Source organism: Pinus tabuliformis, chromosome 3_2 (assembly GCF_031772625.1).
Source record: "Pinus tabuliformis cultivar Carrire ecotype Pingquan chromosome 3_2, CPIR1, whole genome shotgun sequence".
NCBI classification, from domain to species: domain Eukaryota; kingdom Viridiplantae; phylum Streptophyta; class Pinopsida; order Pinales; family Pinaceae; genus Pinus; species Pinus tabuliformis.
Window position 1 is genome coordinate 132,776,364 of NC_142302.1, and position 22,333 is coordinate 132,798,696.

The 22,333-nt window shown below is 35.7% G+C and overlaps 1 protein-coding gene across 2 annotated transcripts; it reads right to left on the reverse strand.

The window, feature by feature from the left end:
* Positions 1-13,101: 13,101 nt before the first annotated feature.
* LOC149180182 (uncharacterized) lies at positions 13,102-22,255 on the reverse strand. 2 transcript variants are annotated; one of them, XM_089415940.1, is made up of 8 exons: positions 22,018-22,255; positions 21,386-21,830; positions 19,901-21,142; positions 19,593-19,790; positions 19,044-19,237; positions 15,559-15,923; positions 14,926-15,331; positions 13,102-13,762 (listed from the first exon to the last, which is right to left on the reverse strand). In XM_089415940.1, the coding sequence occupies exons 4-8, from the start codon at positions 19,693-19,695 to the stop codon at positions 13,574-13,576; spliced, it is 1,257 nt and encodes a 418-aa protein (XP_089272066.1). In that variant the 5' UTR covers positions 19,696-19,790; positions 19,901-21,142; positions 21,386-21,830; positions 22,018-22,255; the 3' UTR covers positions 13,102-13,573. The 2 variants fall into 2 exon arrangements, with proteins under 2 accessions (XP_089272066.1, XP_089272067.1); XM_089415941.1 differs by having other exon boundaries at positions 21,386-21,872.
* Between the last annotated feature and the right edge of the window lie 78 nt (positions 22,256-22,333).

Below are 22,333 nucleotides of genomic sequence, written 5' to 3' on the forward strand. Positions count from 1 at the left end.
CAAACACCACTTAGCTCCATTCCCCCGCACACCCCGAAATCATGGATTCACGACCCACTCTTCAAGCCATCAAATAAATTATAATTTTATAATCATAGTATACTTACATTACAAAATCGGGGGGATTACACCAAAAGTTTTTCGAACCCCGCCCACTTAATGAGAACATTGTCCTCGGCCTTTTGTTCCTGAACACAATTTAGCAGTAAGCACAAAAAGAGTCAATCATAACACATGTATCATGGCATATTTCATGGCAATCAGTGTGTATCATTGGGTTCTAGCATCACTGCAATGGATCTATTCTTGAAGTCTTCAATTCCAATGTGTTGTTGCGCATTTTGATATAACCAAGTTGTTGTTAGTTTCCTTGCAGTCAGCCTCATGTATTAAGCTAAGCAATTCAATACTTCACCTTCATCAAAAGTGCATGATTCTTATGAGATCATTCATAAAAACTTTAAATCAATCTAAAACATACTTCCATCAACATATTTATTTATGAGGTTAACCATGAAATTTTTTATCAATTTGGATCACAACATAATCCAATAAAACCTAAATTAAGTCATTACGAATTAACACTTTAAACCAAAATAAATCATAATATTAACATACATTTCTTTAATCTGATAAATAATAGATATATGTGGCTTTCTCTTTGCTCCTACACTGAGTGGTTTATTAGTCGAGGCAAGCACTCAGTGTTGTATCTGCTCCATAGCTTTGTCTTTATCGAATAACGATGTCTTTACCAAGGCCATCTAACTTGAGATTCTTATAAATAAACAAGCACATAGTGGCATGGAAAATATACTACTCCACGTATTGTTTTCGTATCGGTTCCAATAAGACCCTCCCCCTCTTCACTCACCTTCCAATGAGTGTGGGCACCACCATTCAGGTAGCCTTCTGTCAACAAGAATATATTTACCACCCTCCAATATCACCACCTCTCATGCCTGGGAAACCTATCTTCTCCAAGTAGTTTACCTTTCCTTCAATAGCATCACACCTCCATTAAAGCAGGTGTCAATGTTCAACAAGTATATAAGTGGCTAGCTAGCACTTTGGTGGTAGTAACTATCAAATTGTATATGCCTAATGATTTGACCAAGGACTCTAGTTAGTAGTTAGTATATTCGTTGATACCACAATCAACATTTCCTTGTCACATACATAGTATAAATAGAGCACATAAACATCACAAGTATATGATCACAGTAACAATTAACAACAAGAATTCTCACTTTCTCAATGGATCCTTCACATCACAAGGAGTCTCGTTGGATAACATCATTACATTATCCCAAACATGTCATTCATACATTCATCATTATGAACATTAACCAACCATTCTTCCACAAGAATGATTCCTGAAAATAAATTGTCAAATGCAATGGCATAACATATATATTGATTTCATCAGTGACACATTCGAAAAATAGCACATTCATAGTTTTAAGGTTAGAAAGCCTTCTAGTATGCATGTGGAGCATGCATTAATTTGAAACAACAATTTCAATTTTAACCAAAGGAATTCTTACCTAATTCCTTTCTTTTTATTTATTTACCTACTGCCATTACCAGCGCTTCCACTAAGAATTTTTGCGGTTGCGATATTCAGCGATTTATTTAACTCAACGTGTCCTCATCCATGTTGTTCATATGCTATCAATTTTCATCCTTTTCCCTTTTCCATCCATACCAAAATTATCAAGGAGTATCATCATAACATACTTATCATACATGTGGTCTCAAAGTTTAGGAAACTTCCCTTTTATGTCATTCTCATGGTTGTCATATCATTGTCCACTTTATTCTCATGGATACATCCAGTCCAACTATTTGGACCCATCCAATCCACCTAGTTGTTATGTCTCTTCTTCCACCCCTCTCACTGCCATTTATGTTACATGCAAGGCTTAACTAAGGTCTTGCACCTCCAATTGGGTTCTACTTTAGCTCTTCTCCAGAGGTCCTCTTATTTTCTTTCAATACCCAACAACCAATCAAGACCAAAACACAAAGGCAAGAATAAAGGAAAATGATAACAACGAAAACCATAATAGAAACAAAAGAAAAAATAAAAGGCGATATGGCCTTGCTCAAGGTCAATAGTCAAAACATCAAAGAAAATATGAAGCCAATCAATAAAATGTAAAAAATATAAAACATTCATTAACCCATAACAACTCAATCCCATGAGTTCCATTGTCCAATGTATATTTCACCACCATGTGTATAAAAGCATATTGATACTTTTCCAAGGTTTTATGGCAACCTTAAGATTTTAACATACCTCAAAATAGCTCTTGGAGCGATCATTTCTTTTAGTGGAACTTCCCCTTTCTTGTTCATGATGTACTTGGTTCATGCTATGCTGCACCATACCTTTGTCTATGTTTTTATTGCTTATGTGTTGTCACACACACTTAGTTGTTAGTTATATCAACATAAACAAAATCAGTGGTTACCTGGCCATGCTTAAACCAAACATGTTGATCTACAATTGTTCACAAATCTAGAATTCATGTCAGTCACATGTTCCAAGACTTGGGAGTACATATCATCATGTTTATAACCATGTTATCACAAGATCAGAAGTTAGCCCTTACCAAGAGTAGCATCATCAAATTTTGAAATCAATCTTTTACCAAGACTAGCATCATCAAATTTTGAAATCAACCTTTTAATAAGGCTAGCAACCATGACATAATCTGCAATCAATGCACAATCATCATCCATAGTGCTACAATTAACACCCATTGCACTCCTATGCATATCAGTTGTCTCACACATTGTATTAGTACAACTGTCTTAAAACATGCTCGTTCTTTTATGCAATCTCATAAGCACATACTCATGTCATGCACTTTAATCAAGCATTCAAACAATACTCTAAATGTAAATAAAGTTCAAGAATCATAATCAATAAAAAAGTTAACACTTGTTTGGTGGAGACCACTAACTGGTAGCGGACCTCTTATTAATGGATTTACCACATTTTCACAACATGTATATCAATAGACATAGGTATCACCTATGTCATTTTCTCATCATCACCTTATTTTCCATAGCCTTGTTTCCTCAAGACTACATGAAACACTTTCATTGGCTCCCCCATTTGAGTTGTCAACCTACTCTTGGTTGCATTCTTATCATTAACCACTATTAGACATTTGAATCATGTTATGACAACAGACTACTCTAAGTCTTTATGCATGCACATCCATTATCGTATGCACCTGACATACCTTCATGCATCTTGACATGTCATATTTAATATCTATTTGATGGGCATATATCTCTAAACTAGTTCATCTCTTGCATTTTATCATGTCTATACTACTATTCATAAACTTATGATAACTTTTCAAATCATCAAAGAAAAGTATAAATTAGCAAGAGATAAGTTAAGAGATTCCCCCTCATAATTTTCACTGCCACATTCAGTCATGAACTTTTGCAATATCGTTGGGTTGCTCTAGGGAATTTAGTCAACATCTCCACAATCGACCAACCTAGCAGTCCTAGGCCTACCTGGTTGATTCCGAGAATTGGTCAGGCAGGCCCAAGGTCGTTGGGCTGGCCGACCCTGGGCTTAGAAGGCTGATTCCGAAAATTAGCCTAGCAAGCCCAGGGCGGGTGGGGCCTTCAGTTTTCAATTTTTAATTTTTTTGTTAATTTGTTTTTTAATTATGTTTTTTTTAATGATTTTAATTTGTTTTTTAATTATGTGTTTTTTTAATTGTTTTTTGGTGTTTTTTTATTTTTATTATATTGTTTTTGTGTTTTTTTATTGTTTTTAATTTAATTTTAATTGTTATTTATTTATTTTTTATTTATTTAATTTTTTTTTTGTTAATCTTCTATTTTTTTAATTAGATTTATTTTTAAATAATTTTTTTGTATTTTTTATAATGTTTTTAATTTTTTTTTCTCAATTTTTTTATGTTAATTTTTTTTTGTAAATTTTTTATGTTTGATTTATTTTTTATCTTTTTTATATATTTTTTATGTGTTTTTTTGCCATGTTTAAAAAAAATAAAATTGTTCAAATATATATATATATATATATATATATATATATATATATATATATATATATATTTGTAAGCTTAGGTGGGACCTTCTCATTTTCGAGTTTTTACATGTCCGTTATTCACCCCATTTCCAGGGAGGGTAGCACAAGAATCGAACCCAAGATCTCCGGTTCGGTGAGACTTCATTTCCACGGCCATTGCCACTTGAGCTACCCCATGCGGACAAAATTGTTCAAATATATATTATTATTTACTTATTATTTTTTATATTTTTTATGTTTTTGTTTTTGTTTTTTGTTTTTTTTTTAATTTGTGTGTGTTTTTCAATGTTTTAATTTTTGTTTTCTTTTGTGTTTTTCATTTTTATTTTTTTTATTTTTTTGTTTTATTTTATTTTTCCTACAGGGTCTATGTTGAACCTCGACTAGCAACGCGATCTCATTATGTATCAATTTGATTGTTGCTTTTAAAGTTTTTGTTATAAAGGATCGAGTCTGCCCTAACGTTGCGTCAATTTCATAGTTCATATTTAAGTTTTCATTACAGTGGGTCAAGTTTGCCTACAGTGTGTCAATTTGATGGTTGACTTTTAAACTTTGTTTTGCAACCTGTTAATTTGATGGTTGACTTTTAAACTTTTTTTACAATGTGTCAAGTTGTCTTACACTAAGTTTTTGAAGTGATCATATTTTTAGCATTTAAAAAAGAAATTACTCTTGGTATAATGACTCTTTCATTTAGGTGCTCATTTTTAAAGTTTATTTATTCATAAAAAATTCCTTAATGTCATGGTTGAAAAATTGTTAAAAACTTAAGGTTTCCGAGCATTTCAGTATTCTAGCATCAACATTTTTCGTTTTTAGGTTGTTTTTATGTTTTCTTTGGGTTTTTTTGTTAGAGTTCTCGTTTTGAGTTTACAGTTCTCGTTTCAAAGTTTACATTGTTACATATGCATGTAGTAAATAATCACGAGTGAAAATCAATAAACAACAAACACTTGCGCCAAATAATCATTCATTAAACACAGAGCTCCAAATTTTTATCTCCAAAGGTGTTGAACCTATATGCTCTTATATCACTTTATAACATAGCTAGTTCTGTCAATGACTTACAGAAGTTATGGTATAACCAAAATTTTATTTTTCCTTTTACTAGCTTGACAATAAGCTCTAATACCACTTTGTAACACACCCTCCCACCCCCTTGGGTCATTTTCGGGAAGTGGAAGGTGTTACATCAAGCTAACTCGATCTCCAAGGCCTCCTTATGGAAATGGGGTCACAAAATTCCCCAAATTTCAACCTTCTCGAAACCAAAAACTAATGCTTCCATTGTGTCTAGCTCATCGAGAGATCTTCGATGATATACAATTCTACCTCCATCTGATTCCTGGATCAAAAGTTATGAGCTCTTAAAGTCCACCACTTAAAACTTACCACTTAGGCAAGGTTCTACCATAGTACCATGTCACCTTTGGGCATCAACGCACCCATGTGGCTCCCACGTGGCGTCCAAAATCTACTCAGGCCTCGAACTGAAATAGGCCCTTGAACTAGTTCAGACCTAGATGCACCTTAACACCACTCGAGCCCTCATCCATTCGACCCATCTAAGTCACTCGACAATTTGAACATTCGTGCCTTCACTGCAGTTTTTGGTGTGAATAACTCTAAACTCTAGACTACTATATGGCACATGCTCATTTAGGCTTGGGCCCACATTCAAGCCTTCTAATCTCTCAAATGCCCCAAGCACATCTTATCTCCCAAATGCTCTGTCCAGCGATATTGATGATAATGATTGAATATATATAGTTCTCGCAAACGCATCAAGTCTTATGTTATAACTCTGATACCACTTTTTATAGATCTAACCCGGAAATATTATAGATCTTATATGAAAATATAAGATAATGCAAATAAACCCGGAAATAATATGAAATGATTCTTTATTAATCAAACACTTAAGGTAGGGCAACACCATACATTCACTCCTTAAGGAAGGAGAGCACTCCACAAGCCATATGCATGTTCATACAATAATCCTTGACAATATTCCTTGACACTCCTCCTTGACGTGGAGTCTCTAGCCTCTATATAGGCCTCATACATACAATACCATGAATCATTACCATGGTTCCCTCATACCATTGACTAATACCATGGGCCCATTACATTATTACTAACTACTTGTGGTCCCTTACATGATATGGGTTAACCACCTTATTTATTACTATGGCCCATCCCATTATTACCTTGGGTACCTCCCTTGGTACCCCATATTATCCCCCCTAGGTATATAACATTCCACCCCCCCTTAGCATGTTTCGTCCCCGAAACATGGGAAGAACACAAATAATAAGATTTACTCAAAAGAGTAGTCCACTGGTACCATGCACGTGCATCTAGCCATCCAAGAGAAAGGTGAACCCTCGATCTCGCTCGTTTGAGATGGAAGTTGACCGTGGCAGCGCTTCTGTGTTGATGTGTAGTAGGTGGATCTTCGCTCCTCTCTATCTGTCCTGCGGGGGTTGTTGTCTGTGTGGCTAATTGGTTTCCATCTTGATGGTTGTCTTGCGGGGTGATGTGGGTGGTGATATGTTGAAGTTTTAACCCATGATGCCTTTTTCTTTAATTCACCCCTTACGGGAGCCTCACTGTTATCTGGTGCATGTTGTGGTGCCTTCTGTGGTGTCTTATCTTTCAATTTTACTTCAACCACTAAGCCCTCCTTTGATGTATTAGCACCTGTAACCTTTTCTGCTTCAGCCTCTGTTTGTGTTTGATTGTCTATCATCACTGGCTCATCATCTAATACGTCAGATCCCGGAACATCTTCTGCTTCAGCCTCCTTAGACTCTACCTGTTTATTAATGGAAATATCCTGTAATGTAATTTTCTTCTTTTTATACCAGAGCTTCAGGAATTTATTCTGTACATTAATATTGATAGTACCCACTGATTCCATCCAAGGTTATTCCAAAACAACATCCATGTTATCCATATTTGAAGCATAAAAATCACCATGCAACACATATTTATCCATAGAAATCTTCAAATCCTTGTACACTTGAACATCCTCATCATCCACTTGTGTGTTTTCAATGTGTTTTGCTGCAATTTGCAATTTTTTTGCCAAGTTGACATTTATGAGATTTTTCTTGCAACTCGGATTTATAGACACAATGACTTTCTCCTTCTGAATCAATCCATGAACCTGCAATAAGGAGATAGCATCAGAAAATAACCCTTTAGGTTCATTGGTTTCCTTCTTTAAAATAAAATCTTTGCTAGGTTGTGTGTCTCTCTGTGTGGGCTTATCCACAAGATTAGCTTTACAGTCAAAGTGGTCCATAAGATCTTTTGTGAATGTGTCCCAAGTCAAGAGCTTTCAATAGCAACGTTGATGCCATTGCCACCATTGTCGTCTTTGATTGTCCAAGTACAGTTGTCCCACACTCAATTGAGTCTCATCATCCATGATGTAATTCAATCTAAAATATTTCTCCATTTGTGCTAGCCATTTGGCTGGATGAAAGCCATCAAATTTATACAAATCCCTGAAATTATGACCAAGGGCCGCCATCACAAAAAAATGGGCGAAAATTTGAAATGGTCACAATTCTGTCAATATTGCTCAAAATTCGTATTATGACCTGTTTTAATAAATGGAACAACCATTCTGCATCTGCCCATGTGATAGAAATCCTGATCCAGATACTGGAATTTCATATGGGCGCTGCTACTCTCCTACCGTCACCACAATTTCTGCAAAAAAGAGCTGATATTAAATCAGCGATATCTCCCTCATCCGGACTCCGATTCAACTGATTTTTTTTTTGAAATTAGGTATTTTTCACAAAGATTCAAGATCTACAATTATATTTTGCAGATCTTGCACCATGACGTCCAGATCTGCGCCGCAAACTCGCTGCCCTGAAAAATTGTCTGCAACCCCACTGATTTTTAGATCAGCGATATCTCCTTCATCCGGACTCCTATTCGACTATTTTTTTTTTTGAAATCGGATATTTTTTCACTTAGAATCCAGATCTACAATTAGATTTTGCAGATCTTTCACCAAAACGTATAGATCTGATCTGCAAACTCACCGCCCCGAAATCCTGCAAAAAATATAAAAAAAAATTCTCCACTTTTGTGGCCAAGAAAGTGCTCTGATACCATTTGTTATAGATCTGATACCACTTTTTATAGATATAACCTGAAAATATTATAGATTTGATATGAAAATATAAGATAATGCAAATAAACCCATAAATAATATGAAATGATTCTTTATTGATCAAACCCTTAAGGTAGGGCAACACCATACATTCACTCCTTAAGGAAGGAGAGCACTCCACAAGCCATATGCCTATTCATACAATAATCCTTGACAATATTCTTTGACACTCCTCCTTGACGTGGAGTCTCTAGCCTCTATTTAGGCCTCATTCATACAATACCATGGATCATTATTATGGTTCCCTCATACCATCGACTAATACCATGGGCCCATTACATTATTACTAACTACTTGTGGTCCCTTACATGATATGGGTTAACCACCTTATTTATTACTATGGCCCATCCCATTATTACATTATTACCTTGGGTACCTCCCCTGGTACCCCATATTATCCCCCTAGGTATATAACAAGAACAAGGAATATCTATGATCCTAGGAAATCCTTTGAGCATCAGTTCATACACCAACACATATAGGGATTTACTCCCAATTTAAACATGACCTTTTTCAACACAAAAAAACAACGGTTTAGAACACAATGATTTAGCTTACATAGTATGCATAGTGATTGAACCTGACAAATTAGATACACCGTGATTTGAAACACATTTATGCAACACTTCTTCATAGTGTTAAACAAGACCAAGATCATTTGAATTTAATACGCAAACCAAGCATAAAAAAATCGCAATCGCAGAGCCCTACAGGGCCACATGCAACATACTATTTTTCACATACAATTATGACTTCTTTCTTAGCAACCTCAAGTTAGCATTCCAATTTATTCCACATAACAATCAAGGCATTTTCCAATTACTTTAATGCAACAATATTCATGTAAATACTCTATATCTCATGCAACTACAACGAATATAAGGATCCATGGAAACTCACATACAACCCTTAAAACAACAATCCTCTGTAATTACAACCACAAGGGACCTTTAGCAAGAATAACAGTTATGACATTATTTTTTCTGAGTACCATAGCAGTCTAACTAGATTCTTAACTGGGCACACTAATCATGCAAAAGTCCCTGCTTATTAGGAAGTATATCTACATACACAGGAAACTACAAGCCTTGCATCTTGAGAACATTCATGCCTCCCATTTCATTATAAATACATACAGGGATACTTATTCTTCCATTAACAATGTTGATTCATATCAGGGAACCTTGCACACTTATATATATGGCACAACAAACCAACAAGCAAATAGTAATTCATAGATACTTGTTCTTATCCCAGCGATGGAGGCATAAGAAGTTGAGTATTCACACAATGATCTCATCCACCTCCTTGAGGTAGAAAAATCCATACACTCATCACACAATTTCGAAGATCGCTCATAAGCATGGTCACAACATTGGTTGTCCAAACTTGCTAAATTATAGGGACATTGATCATTAAGGTATCACAGTTGACTCTGAGTGATTTATGGTTTCCATTTAGAAACATAACATACAATCGTTCAATTAGCTAAGAATGTCACAACCACATGATTCAAGAAACTCATACATCATACTTATACAAGTTAATCAATGAAACATGCTTAGAACAGATATCTTTCAAGAATATATACTTTTCTAAATGTATTGATTCAAATAGCAACAAAAGGTGGGACTTTTATTTTCCACCCAACCTTAGACTAACTACAACCATTATTACTTGCACTTGTCACCCGTGAGCCAGATCCACATGATCCAAGGGGATTTCATCAAGCAGACTTCGCTGGAATTTATGCTCATCTCTAGGAGAATAGGAGTTTTCCTAACATAACTTCTCCAAGCTTGGACACATCATCCCACAATGCTCAGTGAAACAATGTAGGGAAATCCATTTCCTCAACCTCAGTAGGCTATACCAGGATTCAACATGCATTCATGCTAATTCTTTCTTCATCATTTTTCTCATAGAATTTCCTTGCTCGAATAAACCGCTCCCTTCTTGTTCACATCCATATTTATCCTTTGTGTGTGGTTGTTCATGTCCCCCAATCGTTCTCCTTCCAAGAGATATGGAAAACATGGGTGTTTTCTTGAGAATCTCTCTTACTAGTTGTTACATTGGTGCATTTTTTGTCTCCACCAACCAGCGACACTCAGCTCCACCGTCCCCTTCCCTGCCCCACCCCCCGCAAGGGATCGTGGATCCACGTCCCACTCTTCAGACCATCAAAATAAATTGTAATTTTATAATTAGACACACTTACATCACAAAATCAGGGGGAATACACTAGGGGTGTTACAATGGCACTAAAATATTGGTATAAAATTGTTATGATTTGCCTATGGTTTAGCACACCAACGTTCAAGTGGGATCATTTAAAACTACTTAATTCATCACCATAACCTAAAATAATGAACTCGAATCCTATGCAAGGGAATGACCAAATAAATTAACACTTCCCTCTTCTACTAGCTAACAAAGAGACTATACTCAAGCAAAGCATATAAACACACAATAGTTACTATAATAGGAAATTAGGAAGGCTTGTTTCCCAGAGCAAGTAGATGGAATTTTCTAAAGACAAGGCTTCCATTAGGAGCACAAAGTTCAACTCTATGTCAAGGAAATTATATCAAGATACCTCTGTTCATATGTTCAAATTCAAGGGATCTAAATAATGACTCCTACAAAGTGGATGTATTTGATGTGTCATCACCTCAAAGAACCACACTCTACAAACACATGTTTTGATGTGTTCACTTAACCATATGGATTGTGTTCCAGCAAATACAACCATAATTTGAAATCAATGAAGGTTTTTATATGTGCCTCATTTGTATCAAATGGAAATGTGTGTTATTTCATTTCATTTAACATTATCAATAACCCCAAAACAACCCATATCTCCAAAGAAACTTTTAACCCAACTTGGTAGATTTATGATCCAATGAAATTTTTAAAAAAAGATAAGAAATATATATATATATAAAATTAGTTATTAACTATCTTTTACAAAGTGAAGATGACCACCCTATGTTCATAAAAGAACCACACCCTCTGGACAAGTGGACAGTGTTTTGATATAAATACTTAGCTATACGGATTTTGTTTCAGTGAATACAATAATGATTTGAAAATGGGAAGTTGTCTTCATTTGTTTTAGCAATGTGATTGGACCTAAAATATCTAATATTATAAAATAAAATAAAGTTTCAGGCTTATATTTGATAAAATGAAATTTGGAAAAGAAAAATAATAAAAATAGCAATTAAATTCATATAATTCAGATTATTAAAAAGTTAAATTTTAAAATTATCAAAATAAATGATATTTTTTATTTTCAAAATATAAAGTTTTTTATTTTCATAAAATTTGACAAAATGATCATTTATTTTCAAAAAATAAAGTTTTTTATTTTCATAAAATTTGACAAAATGATTTTTTTTTTAATAAAATTTGACAAAATGAAATACCAAAAAAGCAGAGGGATATCATTTACAATAAAGTTTTAGCAAAAATAATTTAGTTCATTTAGTATTTAATGATTACATTAAAACTTCACAATATAATTATTATTTATAATTTCATTTCTTTATTTAATTTATAATAATAATCATCAAAATTCTGTATTTACTTCCCTAGCTATTTCCATAAAATTTGGTTGCTATGCTTTCAGCCCAAGCGATGCGCTATTTAACTTAAAAGGTTAAAACTAGGTTTTACTCCACATCTGGGATAAGTCCAAAAAGTGGTTTGGAAATGCCTACGCTCCAGGCATTTTTCCTACTATTCCCCTAAACCTTGTTGCCTAGACTCAGGAGTCAGGACTGTTAGGCCAGGCATCTCTTCCTAGACTGGTAGGCCAGGCATATCTCTTACTCTCTATACCTTATTGCATAGACTGGTAGGGGTTTTCCCCGTTTTCCTAGCATTCCACTCTTGCAGGATTGATTTTTTCAACCTCCTAGTCTTAAATTATGGGGGACGAGTCGATCTAGAAATTTGAACGAGTTATATTCATCTTGCTTCCTAAACTCCTCAGCTTTAATCCTTAATTTGCTAGGCTGGCTCCCCTGAATCCTGCCTATTATAAAAGGGAGGGCAGGCATTCAGTATATCTTTAAAGCTTGTCTGATTTCAATGTTTATAAGACGCATAAACTTTAAAACATTGTAACTGCATTAAAGGACCCTCCACCATTCCTGAGTTCTTGCAATTTTGCTTGGAACCTCGCAAAAATACAAACTTCACAACCAATCTAAAATTTGCACTAAATTGTTTAAAATCATTAAATGGTCTGCCTATAACTGAGTATTATTATAGTATTTTATAGTTACTACGTCATTGCATCATTGAATAAACACATTCATAAATATAATTAATGCGAAAACTTGAATTGCCCAAAATATCAGTTTAAAATGTCACCGTGTAATTTTAAAATAGCATCTAAAAAACCTGTTAAATGTTAGATAGCTAATCCCCAGATAAATAGTGTAAAAAGCATACCCTAATTGCAAGTCTGATAAGACATGGGCAATAAACTAAAGTCAAAATATCTTTATACGTTGGAGACTATTTTAGACTAACAATTCCCCTGGAACCAAGAACCTGCTTCTCCATTTAAACCAATAGCCTAGATATATATGGCACTCCACATATCTTTTTATTCCTCCACTAATTCTTGGACAACAAATATTTTAAAGGCCCCCGTAATCAAGGTGAAAAACTAATAATAACAACTTACATTTAATGCAAAAGAGTCTCCCTATCCAACATAATTATGAAAATCTTGAATTTAAGGGGATGAGAAATATAAATCTCAAGAAGCACAATTTTATGTTATCACAGTTGGAGATAATGTAAAGAGGAGCCTTACTGGCAACCTTTTATATTATTAAAAAGAATAAATCAATGAATGGCTAATTTACAGTATTTACATTGTCAAAATACGAAGGGGAAGGCTTGTAGGTATAAACAAAGATTGACAAGCACATGGTACAAATATCATTACCGTTGCAGAGCCTGACAAGCTTCCCTTGAAGAGAAACATACCCATGGACCCACTGTCCTCGGTTTAAATCCCAAATATATCATGCATGATACGTATAGGCTCTTCTAGCTGATTTTTTGTTTCTTAGTTACTCAAATCAACAAGCTTCTACTCAACCTGAAAAAAGTGGAAGTAACATTTGAAGTGAAATAATACATCTTGGGGGAATAAAGGGGTAGATGGCTCAAATGTACAATTTTATCACAAAGAAACCGTTACTAACAAAAATTCCATTCCTGGATCCACAATCTGCTGCCTTGTTTTCAGCAGCAACCCTCTATTTCTTTGATGGAATAACCAGATTATGTGCCTGTAGCAGCCTCACTAACTGATGCCTTGATATAGGTTTGGTAAAGAAGTCATCTACACCAGCAGCAAGAAACTGATTTCGATCACTGTCAAGTGCATTGCCAGTTAATCCAACAATTGGAGATTTGACACCCATAGCCCTGAGCTCTCGTGTTGCCTGTTGAAAATTTCATGGCAAAATATTTTATTGTTACATAAAAATCAATGCAGATATACATCAAAATGAAGAAAACACTAGACTGAAAATTCAAAGAAAAATTCATTAACCCTATCATATAGTACAAGAATTTGTTCTCACATAGAGAACCTGCTTAGTAGAGACTAAATTTTAAAGGCTACACCATAGTGCGGGTGTTGGTGGACGAGATACAACAATTAATTTAAGAGGATTGAGCTCAAGGTAGTGTCTTAACTCTCAAATTATGGCAGCTCTCCCAGTGCTGTGAATTGGATCATCAGACTAGAGAAAAACTAAATCAATTGAAGGAAATCTTGTCCAGAATCAAGTGGCTCCATGGAATTTAGACAACTCAGAGACTCCCTGTAATTTTTGCAGGGTGTAACCTGTGTTTTGGAAGGGGTTGAAAAAGAATGTGAAGTACACTGCAGCAGAAACACCCTGTGGCAGTAGTGTGTATAGGCTTAAAACAGTTGCATAATACAGGTATATCAAGGCATTGCTAGACATGCATGTGGCATAATGTAAACTGAATAGTTGTCTTCTTAATAACACTAATGTCCAACAGTTTGGACACGTAGAATCAAAGAAAGGAATGAAACCCGCAACATTCCACTGACAGTACCTCAAGAGAAAAAAGAACTTTGGTTTGCCCTACATATTACTGAACAGATCTACAATTACTGGATGATAAGAATGTGGCACGACACCCATGTTTCAGAATACTAATATAATATCAACAGATTAGCTCTTAACAAGAAATAAAGTCATATTATATTCTACCGTCAAATGTGGCAGACTTCAATAGGATTATACACCTAAGAAAAAGCCATGCCTCAGGAAACATATTGTAATGGGATATATTAACAGCGTTTATTTAGATTTTATGAACAACATAGTTGTTAAAAACATGATTAACCTTCATTTAGCACAAACTGATATTTTAACACAGTAACAGTCGCTAAACTATGGAAAATGGTGCTGATGGTTAGAGTAGTTTCCATTTAATAACGGCAATGCAGAAATTGTGCCCAATAAGGCCTACCTCTGTATATGGTTAGAATCAAGACCTGAATATCACCTAAAGCTTGAAAAGTTACACCAATAACCAGAATAAAGGACATGCATAAATCACAGCATACCTCCAAGCCATCCATTACTGGCATCTCCTTGTCAATCAAGATCATGTCATATGTGACACCCTTACGACATAAATCCAAAGCTTGTTTGCCATCTTCTGCATCTTCACTGTCAACATCAAAGCTAGATAGGAGTTTCTTCAAGATTTTCCTATTTACTTGGTTATCTTCAACAATTAGTACCTTCGGCTTGTGGCCTGTTAAGGAAGATCCCGCCAATTTTCTTACGGATGTAGTCCGAGCCAATGAATAACTTACTTTCTTAAAATCAAATGGATTCTGATATGTCGCTTCTTCCCTGTCTTTAGCTACAGATGTGACTAGCTCAAAGGGCAATGTGAATGAAAATGTACTCCCCTTGCCAACTTCAGATTGCACTCCAATCTTACCCCCTGCTAATTCAACAATCCTGCACAGTGCAATATAAACAAAAACATTCATCACAACCAGCCTTTTCCCCATCTGCTCATATATATAGGGTTCCAATTTAAATTTTCAAACTCAAAACAATAATTTAATTGCGTATAAAACACTGAACATATTCTTCAAAAATTCAACAATAGTGTGAAGTGAATTTTTCCACACTGTTGTTTCACAAATTTATAGCTATTTCTTCACTGGTTGTATAATCCAGACCTCCTAGAAAAGCACAGCCCAAGGCCTGTTCCACCTCCACCTTGTAGTGAGCCAGCCTTAATTTGAGTATAGGGTTCAAACAATCTTTCTTGATCTTCTTTACTAATACCTATTCCAGTATCCTCAACAGAAAGAGTTACACTAACAAGTGTTGGCCGCTTTTCCTTCACAAAATAATTTTCTTCCTGTTCTTCATCCCACATACAAATTCTGCATTTTGAAAGAGTTCCATTTCGTGGAAAGGGATCAAACCGATTCAATCCAACAGGATCGGTGGTCAGTCTGCCATCACAGACAACTCGAAGTCTAACACTCCCATTCCGTGGGGTAAACTTTGCAGCATTTGAAAGGTAGTTTGCCAGAACCTGGCAACAAAACAATAATTGTTAAGCATGATTATCATATGCCCAAAAGCTGCAGGCAATACTTGGGAGGAACAAATCAAGATTTAATTTATAGAAAAACCGCTTCATTGCAAAGAAGATGCTAGAACTCATAAATAATGACATTAACATATGTGTCTTTTGGCATATGCTTAGCTATTTATATTAATAATAAACATCTGAGCATGTAAGCTTTCACAGTTGGTCAACATGTTGCGTAATTCTCTGGAAGTAAACTGTGTCCACGGGTAGGTTTCTTTTTCCTCTTTTTTTTGCAATTCTGGCTTTCAAAGCTATAAAATTTATTTCTCTTACACCTTACAATCATCGTATTAGTCCAGACTGCATATAACTAAGACAAATATAGCAATAAGCTTATTTAATTATTCCAACTACATCTATATACTTCTATAGATTGATAAGTAGAAGTACAATTGTTTATCACTTCATCCTATTCAGCAAACATTGACATCTACTCTGAAAATGAACAGTCATGATGGGCAAAAGGAGCAACATAAAGTCATCAATCTGAAAATTATTGGGGAAGAAAACAAAAGAAACCAAGAATAGAAAAGGATTCAATTAAGCAAGAACATCAACATCGAACAATGTCAAGATAAAAACTGTAGTTAAAATATAGGAAACAAGAAGGTAACAGTATTTGCTTGGCATAGAACGGTCCTTCAGTACAATCCGAGCAGTTGTGCTGCTTCAAGATAAAAAAGATTTAAAACCTTATTGTGGACATATCGAGATTAGGCCCTACAGGCTGCTTGATAAATATGAACTGGCCTCAAACCTTGTAATGATAAGAGTTCAATATAATGAATTTTTCTCCTTTTCAAAGGAAACCTTGATCTGCTCCCAGCCAAGCCTGTAAGAAAAAAATTCAATATAATGAACTTTCGTCCTTTTCAAAGGAAATCTTGATTTGCTGCCGGTCATTGACACAAATATCTATAATTTAATCTCAATCAGTGGATGTGGGCACCTATCCCAGATTGAAATTTCCTCAAGTCCAAATAAGAAGCACCAGAACCAAATAGATGAGACAAAAATCTGGGATATAAATCATAAAAAATGTCACCGTAGATGATGACATTGATTAAATGAGAAAGCACTGGTATATGAGAGTATGACTAATTACATGTAAACAACATAAGTAAGGTGAATTGATGAAAATAATGGGTTCTCTCGGAGGAGACCCATGTTCAAACTTCAAACCCTAAGCAGGACATTTTCAAGCAATATGGTTGAGAAAATGAAATATGTACCATGTTAATGCAGTTTTTACAAATACCTGAATACATATATCAAACAAAAAATAACCTAAAACTCTATTGGCAGGGCAGCAAAAACAGTCTAATGTTTGTCAGATAGGCAAGGTTTAAATCCCCGTGACTTAACACCAACAAAAAAACTGAACAGTCTAATGTTTGTCAGGTAGGCAAGGTTTAAAACCCCATGACACCCATGTTCAAACCCTAAGCAGGACATTTTCAAGCAATATGGTTGAGAAAATGAAATATGTACCATGTTAATGCAGTTTTTACAAATACCCGAATACATGTATCAAACAAAAAATAACCTAAAACTCTGGCAGGGCAGCAAAAACAGTCTAATGTTTGTCAGCTAGGCAAGGTTTAAATCCCCGTGACTTAACACCAACAAAAACAGTCTAATGTTTGTCAGGTAGGCAAGGTTTAAATCCCCATGACTCAACACCAGCAAAAACAGTCTAATGTTTATCAGGTTGGCAAGGTCCAATGAGAGCCTAGACTTGAAATTCAAGTAAAACCCATAAAGAGATGAGTCAAAAATACGATAATAAAAATAATTTTTCTTTCCCTCCAAAACTACTTAACTTGATGGTTGACGTCATCATCTTAAATCCTATTGGTTCTTTTAAAGTCAATGTCAATATCATTTTTTAGGCCCATTTTTCACCTCAATATTTCTCTAATGAATATTTGTTGCTTAAACAAGCTTCAACAGGGATAGTACTGTACTACTGAAGCAGGTTGCACGTGAGAGTAAATTTACATAGCACAATCGGTGAGCATGTTTCGCGTCTCAAGCTATGTTACCAGAAACCGGACGGTAGTGAGGGTTTCTGGGAAAAAACGCACAAGAAACAGAACAGGACGGAAAACGCCGGTTTCTACGTCCGTTCTGGTCTTCATGGTCAGCACTCAGAATTTATCTTTCATTACCTGTTTGGGAGGTGGTTTGGGATGTGTATCTTCAACAATGCACATCGAAGAATGTATAACGATCTGAGTGATTACACTAATATTCCCAGACAAAGAATCTACAGTTTGATTGAAAGCACATCATTTCATTGCAGATGAAGCTACAGTTTGATTGAAAGCACATCATTTCATTGCAGATGTCGCTTCAATTGCCAATTTGGACCAAAGCTTATTTACAAGATTTGTGGCATTTCCCATTACATTAATGTATTTTCCATTATCTCCCATTTTTCCGATGAAGCTATAGTTTTTATAACGCAAATAGCATAAATCAAGCCAAACTCTACACCCAACATCAATCCCACAAAGATTTTTAATGTTAGAAGTTACCAATTTGGAGCAGGCTATAAGGGTCCACTGTTATATCTCCCTGCATTGGGGCAGGTCATAAGGGTCCACTGTTGTATCTCCCTCGCATTGGAGCAGGGTCATATATTCGGCCCGGGGTCTGGCCATACACACTAATCCATTATGGGTAACTCATAAATGGGATTATTACATTTTCAGCTACTTAAATGAATGTTTTGCTATGTAAATGAATGTTTTGTTTTATGTTTTCTTTATATTTTCTTATTTTTTCTCTCTCCTCGTTTTTTAATGCGAAACCTCTAAATTCCGTTTTTCATCTCGTTCTCATTTTTCTCGTTTCATTTCCAGTTTCCCGTTTCTGGTAACATAGGTCTCAAGAGGCAATCTTTGATTTTTAATGTTGGACAGATATGTCTGAATAGTTTCACTCGATATACTACCACACATGCACAGCAAATGGATATTTAACTATACAACCTAGAAAACTCGATAACTAAAATGAATACAAGCAAGGAATAGTCATCATTTAGCATCATCATACCTGGCGTACACGGTGCTTATCTCCAAGTAGATCATGATGAGAAAATATCGTTTGTGTTACCTCATCAACACATAACGAGAATGCAATCCCTTTGGAGTCAAGAGTATCCCTAAAAGCCCATATTAAAGAACTAACAAGTTCTCCCATGTTAAAAGGTTGCTTTTCAAGTTGAAGCTTCCCGGCTTCAATTTTACCTGCCAAGATTTAGGGCATGTACACTTTAGTATGTTTAATTAAAAAGAAGAAGACAACATAAACATGCTTATTTTTCAACTCAAATAAAGTAACAGTGGAGCAACTGATGTCTAAAGTGTGTAATTGATAGGAACCGTTGCAAAATAATTTGTAATTTAAAGATACTGCTATAATAAGGGTAAGCCCTAGATATGTGAAAATAGAGTGCAACTCAACTAAAAATTTAGAAACTATTGCAGATAGCTAGTATCCAAACATTTCCACTAGTTTACTTGGATTCTAATAAAACAATTTCTTTATTGAGATTCTCAAAAGCTTTTAAACACAACTTAGAGTGCTGGAAAAAAAACCAACCCATGTCAAGAACATCATTTAATATGCGGATCATTGAAGAAGATGATGCATCCATCATTTTGAGAATTTCTCGTTGTTCATCTGAGAGGTTGCTTGCTAGCATATGCCCAATACCAAGGACAACAGCATTGAAGGGGAATGCAGAAAATGCACACAATCTTAAGCATCCTCTGCTTCACCAGAAAAAAGAGTTCTTTACTGCAGAAAGAAACAACCTTATTAACAGCAAAAGCTACGATTGACACATCCAATTACAGTGTCAATTTCCATCAAATAGATTGAAAAGCAGCCATATCCACAATTATTACCCCTTATTTCATGGAAAATGAAGCTGATGAACTGTCGCATCTGGTTTATTTTTTCTGTGTAATCAGACTTATTTTGTTCTGGAGTGCAAATAGTTCCTTCCTTTACTCTGCTTTCACAGAGATCTTTTTCAAGTGCCTTGATGGTCAAGTACAATTGCTTATCTGAACATCTCCCACAGTATCCAATGAAGACAGTAGCAAACATAATAAGCAAGGCGATCCCTGAAGTATACAAAGCTTGTACGGAAAGAATATCTGGTGTCATACAAGAGTGAATTGCTAGTAGTAACAAACCAAATGACGGCAGCGCAAAAAAGGCACAGTAGTTCTTCCAAGACAAAAACAGGGCATGAGATAGGAAACATGGAAGGCTAGTAACCATGAGAAGATCGATATACTGCAGATCCTGTCGAAATGAACTGTGCCATGGAGCACCAGCTTTATCAAAGGAATTATCAAAAACCCATGAAAGTGAAGTGAGAAAGAAAAGCATAGATGAAATACATCTGCAAGCAGTTTGAACAGTCTCATAACAGATAATAAGGCGAAAGAAAAGCGAAAAAGAGAGACCAGCAGTCAACATCAAAGGTATTGCAAATGTGAGACGCAAGCCCTCCGTTGCACAGTGAACCAGCAGGACAGAGAGAACCAAAAGACCAAAGCATCCAACGGCAGAAAGTACAACATCTTTTCGTTGTTTCCACCGGAAATATTCAAAATCAGTAGAGCTATAAGAAGGCATTGGAAAGTGATACTCCCATTTGGCATCAATTTGACCCAACTTTTTTGGATCTTTTTCCTTGGATCTCTGGCAGCTTGACTTAAAATGCGATACACTAAAAGGCCAGTATATCGAATTATATAAACTACTCTTCTCAATTTTTGGAGGTACTTGATATTTTGTTTCCATTGACATTCCCAGCCTGCTTTACTTCAAATCTGATTCATATACAGAGCCATTCATTGTGCCATTCTCCCATAGTATTACCCAAAGGCAACATCACGTTTGCCCAATCTTCAACTGAAGAAGATAGAAAACTAAATTCTATGAGGACTTTGACCGATTTTTTGTTTGAAAGCAAGGCCAAGGGCTCTTGGCCTAAAAACCGCTTGAATATATGGAGTTTGATGTTTGCCTTTACTTTTGTAGTCTTACAGACAATCCCAGAGTTAGTGAAGATGGGATCTTGATTTCTAAAGGTCCTCAAATTCGCCAAATATTAAAATCTTCACTGCAATTTCCTGCAGCACAGTGTTGATGCATTCACAGATAAATAAGATTCTCGCGTTTCCTTTTTGGAATCACAACAATTTGCCGAAAATTCGGTGAAGTGAATTGCTCAGGAGAAAATATGTGATTAAAAGCTACTGATGAATCACTAGAATTCCACGGAGTTCCAAGAAAAGCACCTTCACAAGTCACATTCAACATATACCGCTGCCACTTCTTCCATTATAAACAAAAATATGAAGTCGGACACTCACCATTTCCAGTAATTGTAAATTTCTTTTCCAGCAAGTTGTAAATTTCTTTCTGCGCCCCTTAGACGAATGCCCCCAAATTCGAACAGTCCATCGGAAAACCAGGCTCTGTCCTCCAACATTTATGACGCCTTTAAACCCGCTTTCAGAGTCAAGAAGGCTGCCAAACTTTTGGACGCCGAGTTAGCACTGACTAAATAAGACGCTAACACATCCAAGCACTCGTAAAAGGACAAAGCCGTGCCAAATACCGACGAAAGCAGCAAATGCTCCTGTTTTTTTTCTCTGGCCACCGTTAATTCAGCCTCTCAGAGATTGAAGATTACAAACTAATTGATCCAGAAGCAAATTTCAGTTATCTTTCTCGTCGGCTTAACTGAAAAGTCCGTGGCTTTTACGTCGCCTAAGGTAAAAGATGCATAGCGTTTTTCTCCAAATTCAGCTTAGGCTGTAAATCAGGACAAAAACGTCGGAAATCATACATAAGAGACTGAAGCATTGAAAACAGAAAAGTCGGAAATCATACAAAAGAGACCGAAGCATTGAAAACAAAAAAATACTAGCAGTCAAAAACCTGCATAGAAAAACAAAAACATGTGCAGCCAAATGAGTTCATCAGATATGCTCAAACTCACCAGATATACTAAAATCAAACGGGGCAAAGCTTTGGCAACCGATTACACCCATCCGGGACTCCCAAACCCTAATCTTACTACACCGAAAGAGCAGAATTCCAGACTTCAATGGCTCCACCGCCATCGAAATCCAAAAAGGAAAAAAACACTCGGAAGAAGTCACGCTAAACATCCAGTTCTTAAAATCGAGAATCAGGACAAAGACGAGAGAGACATGAACCGAGGAAAGAAAGGTCGAGCTGAACAACTTTTGTCTGGCCGGAATAGGAGTGCGCCGAGGCTACTCCGAGCCGGGGGCTTCGGGTAGCCCGAATCC

Excerpts from the sequence above, each read along its gene's own strand:
- LOC149180182 (XM_089415940.1), bottom strand. The coding sequence starts at position 19,695 with ATGCTAGCAAGCAACCTCTCAGATGAACAACGAGAAATTCTCAAAATG. Across the intron at positions 19,238-19,592 it reads AAATGATGTTCTTGACATGG|GTAAAATTGAAGCCGGGAAG; the intron begins GTTGGTTTTTTT and ends AAATCTTGGCAG. Across the intron at positions 15,924-19,043 it reads ATAAGCACCGTGTACGCCAG|GTTCTGGCAAACTACCTTTC; the intron begins GTATGATGATGC and ends TTTTGTTGCCAG.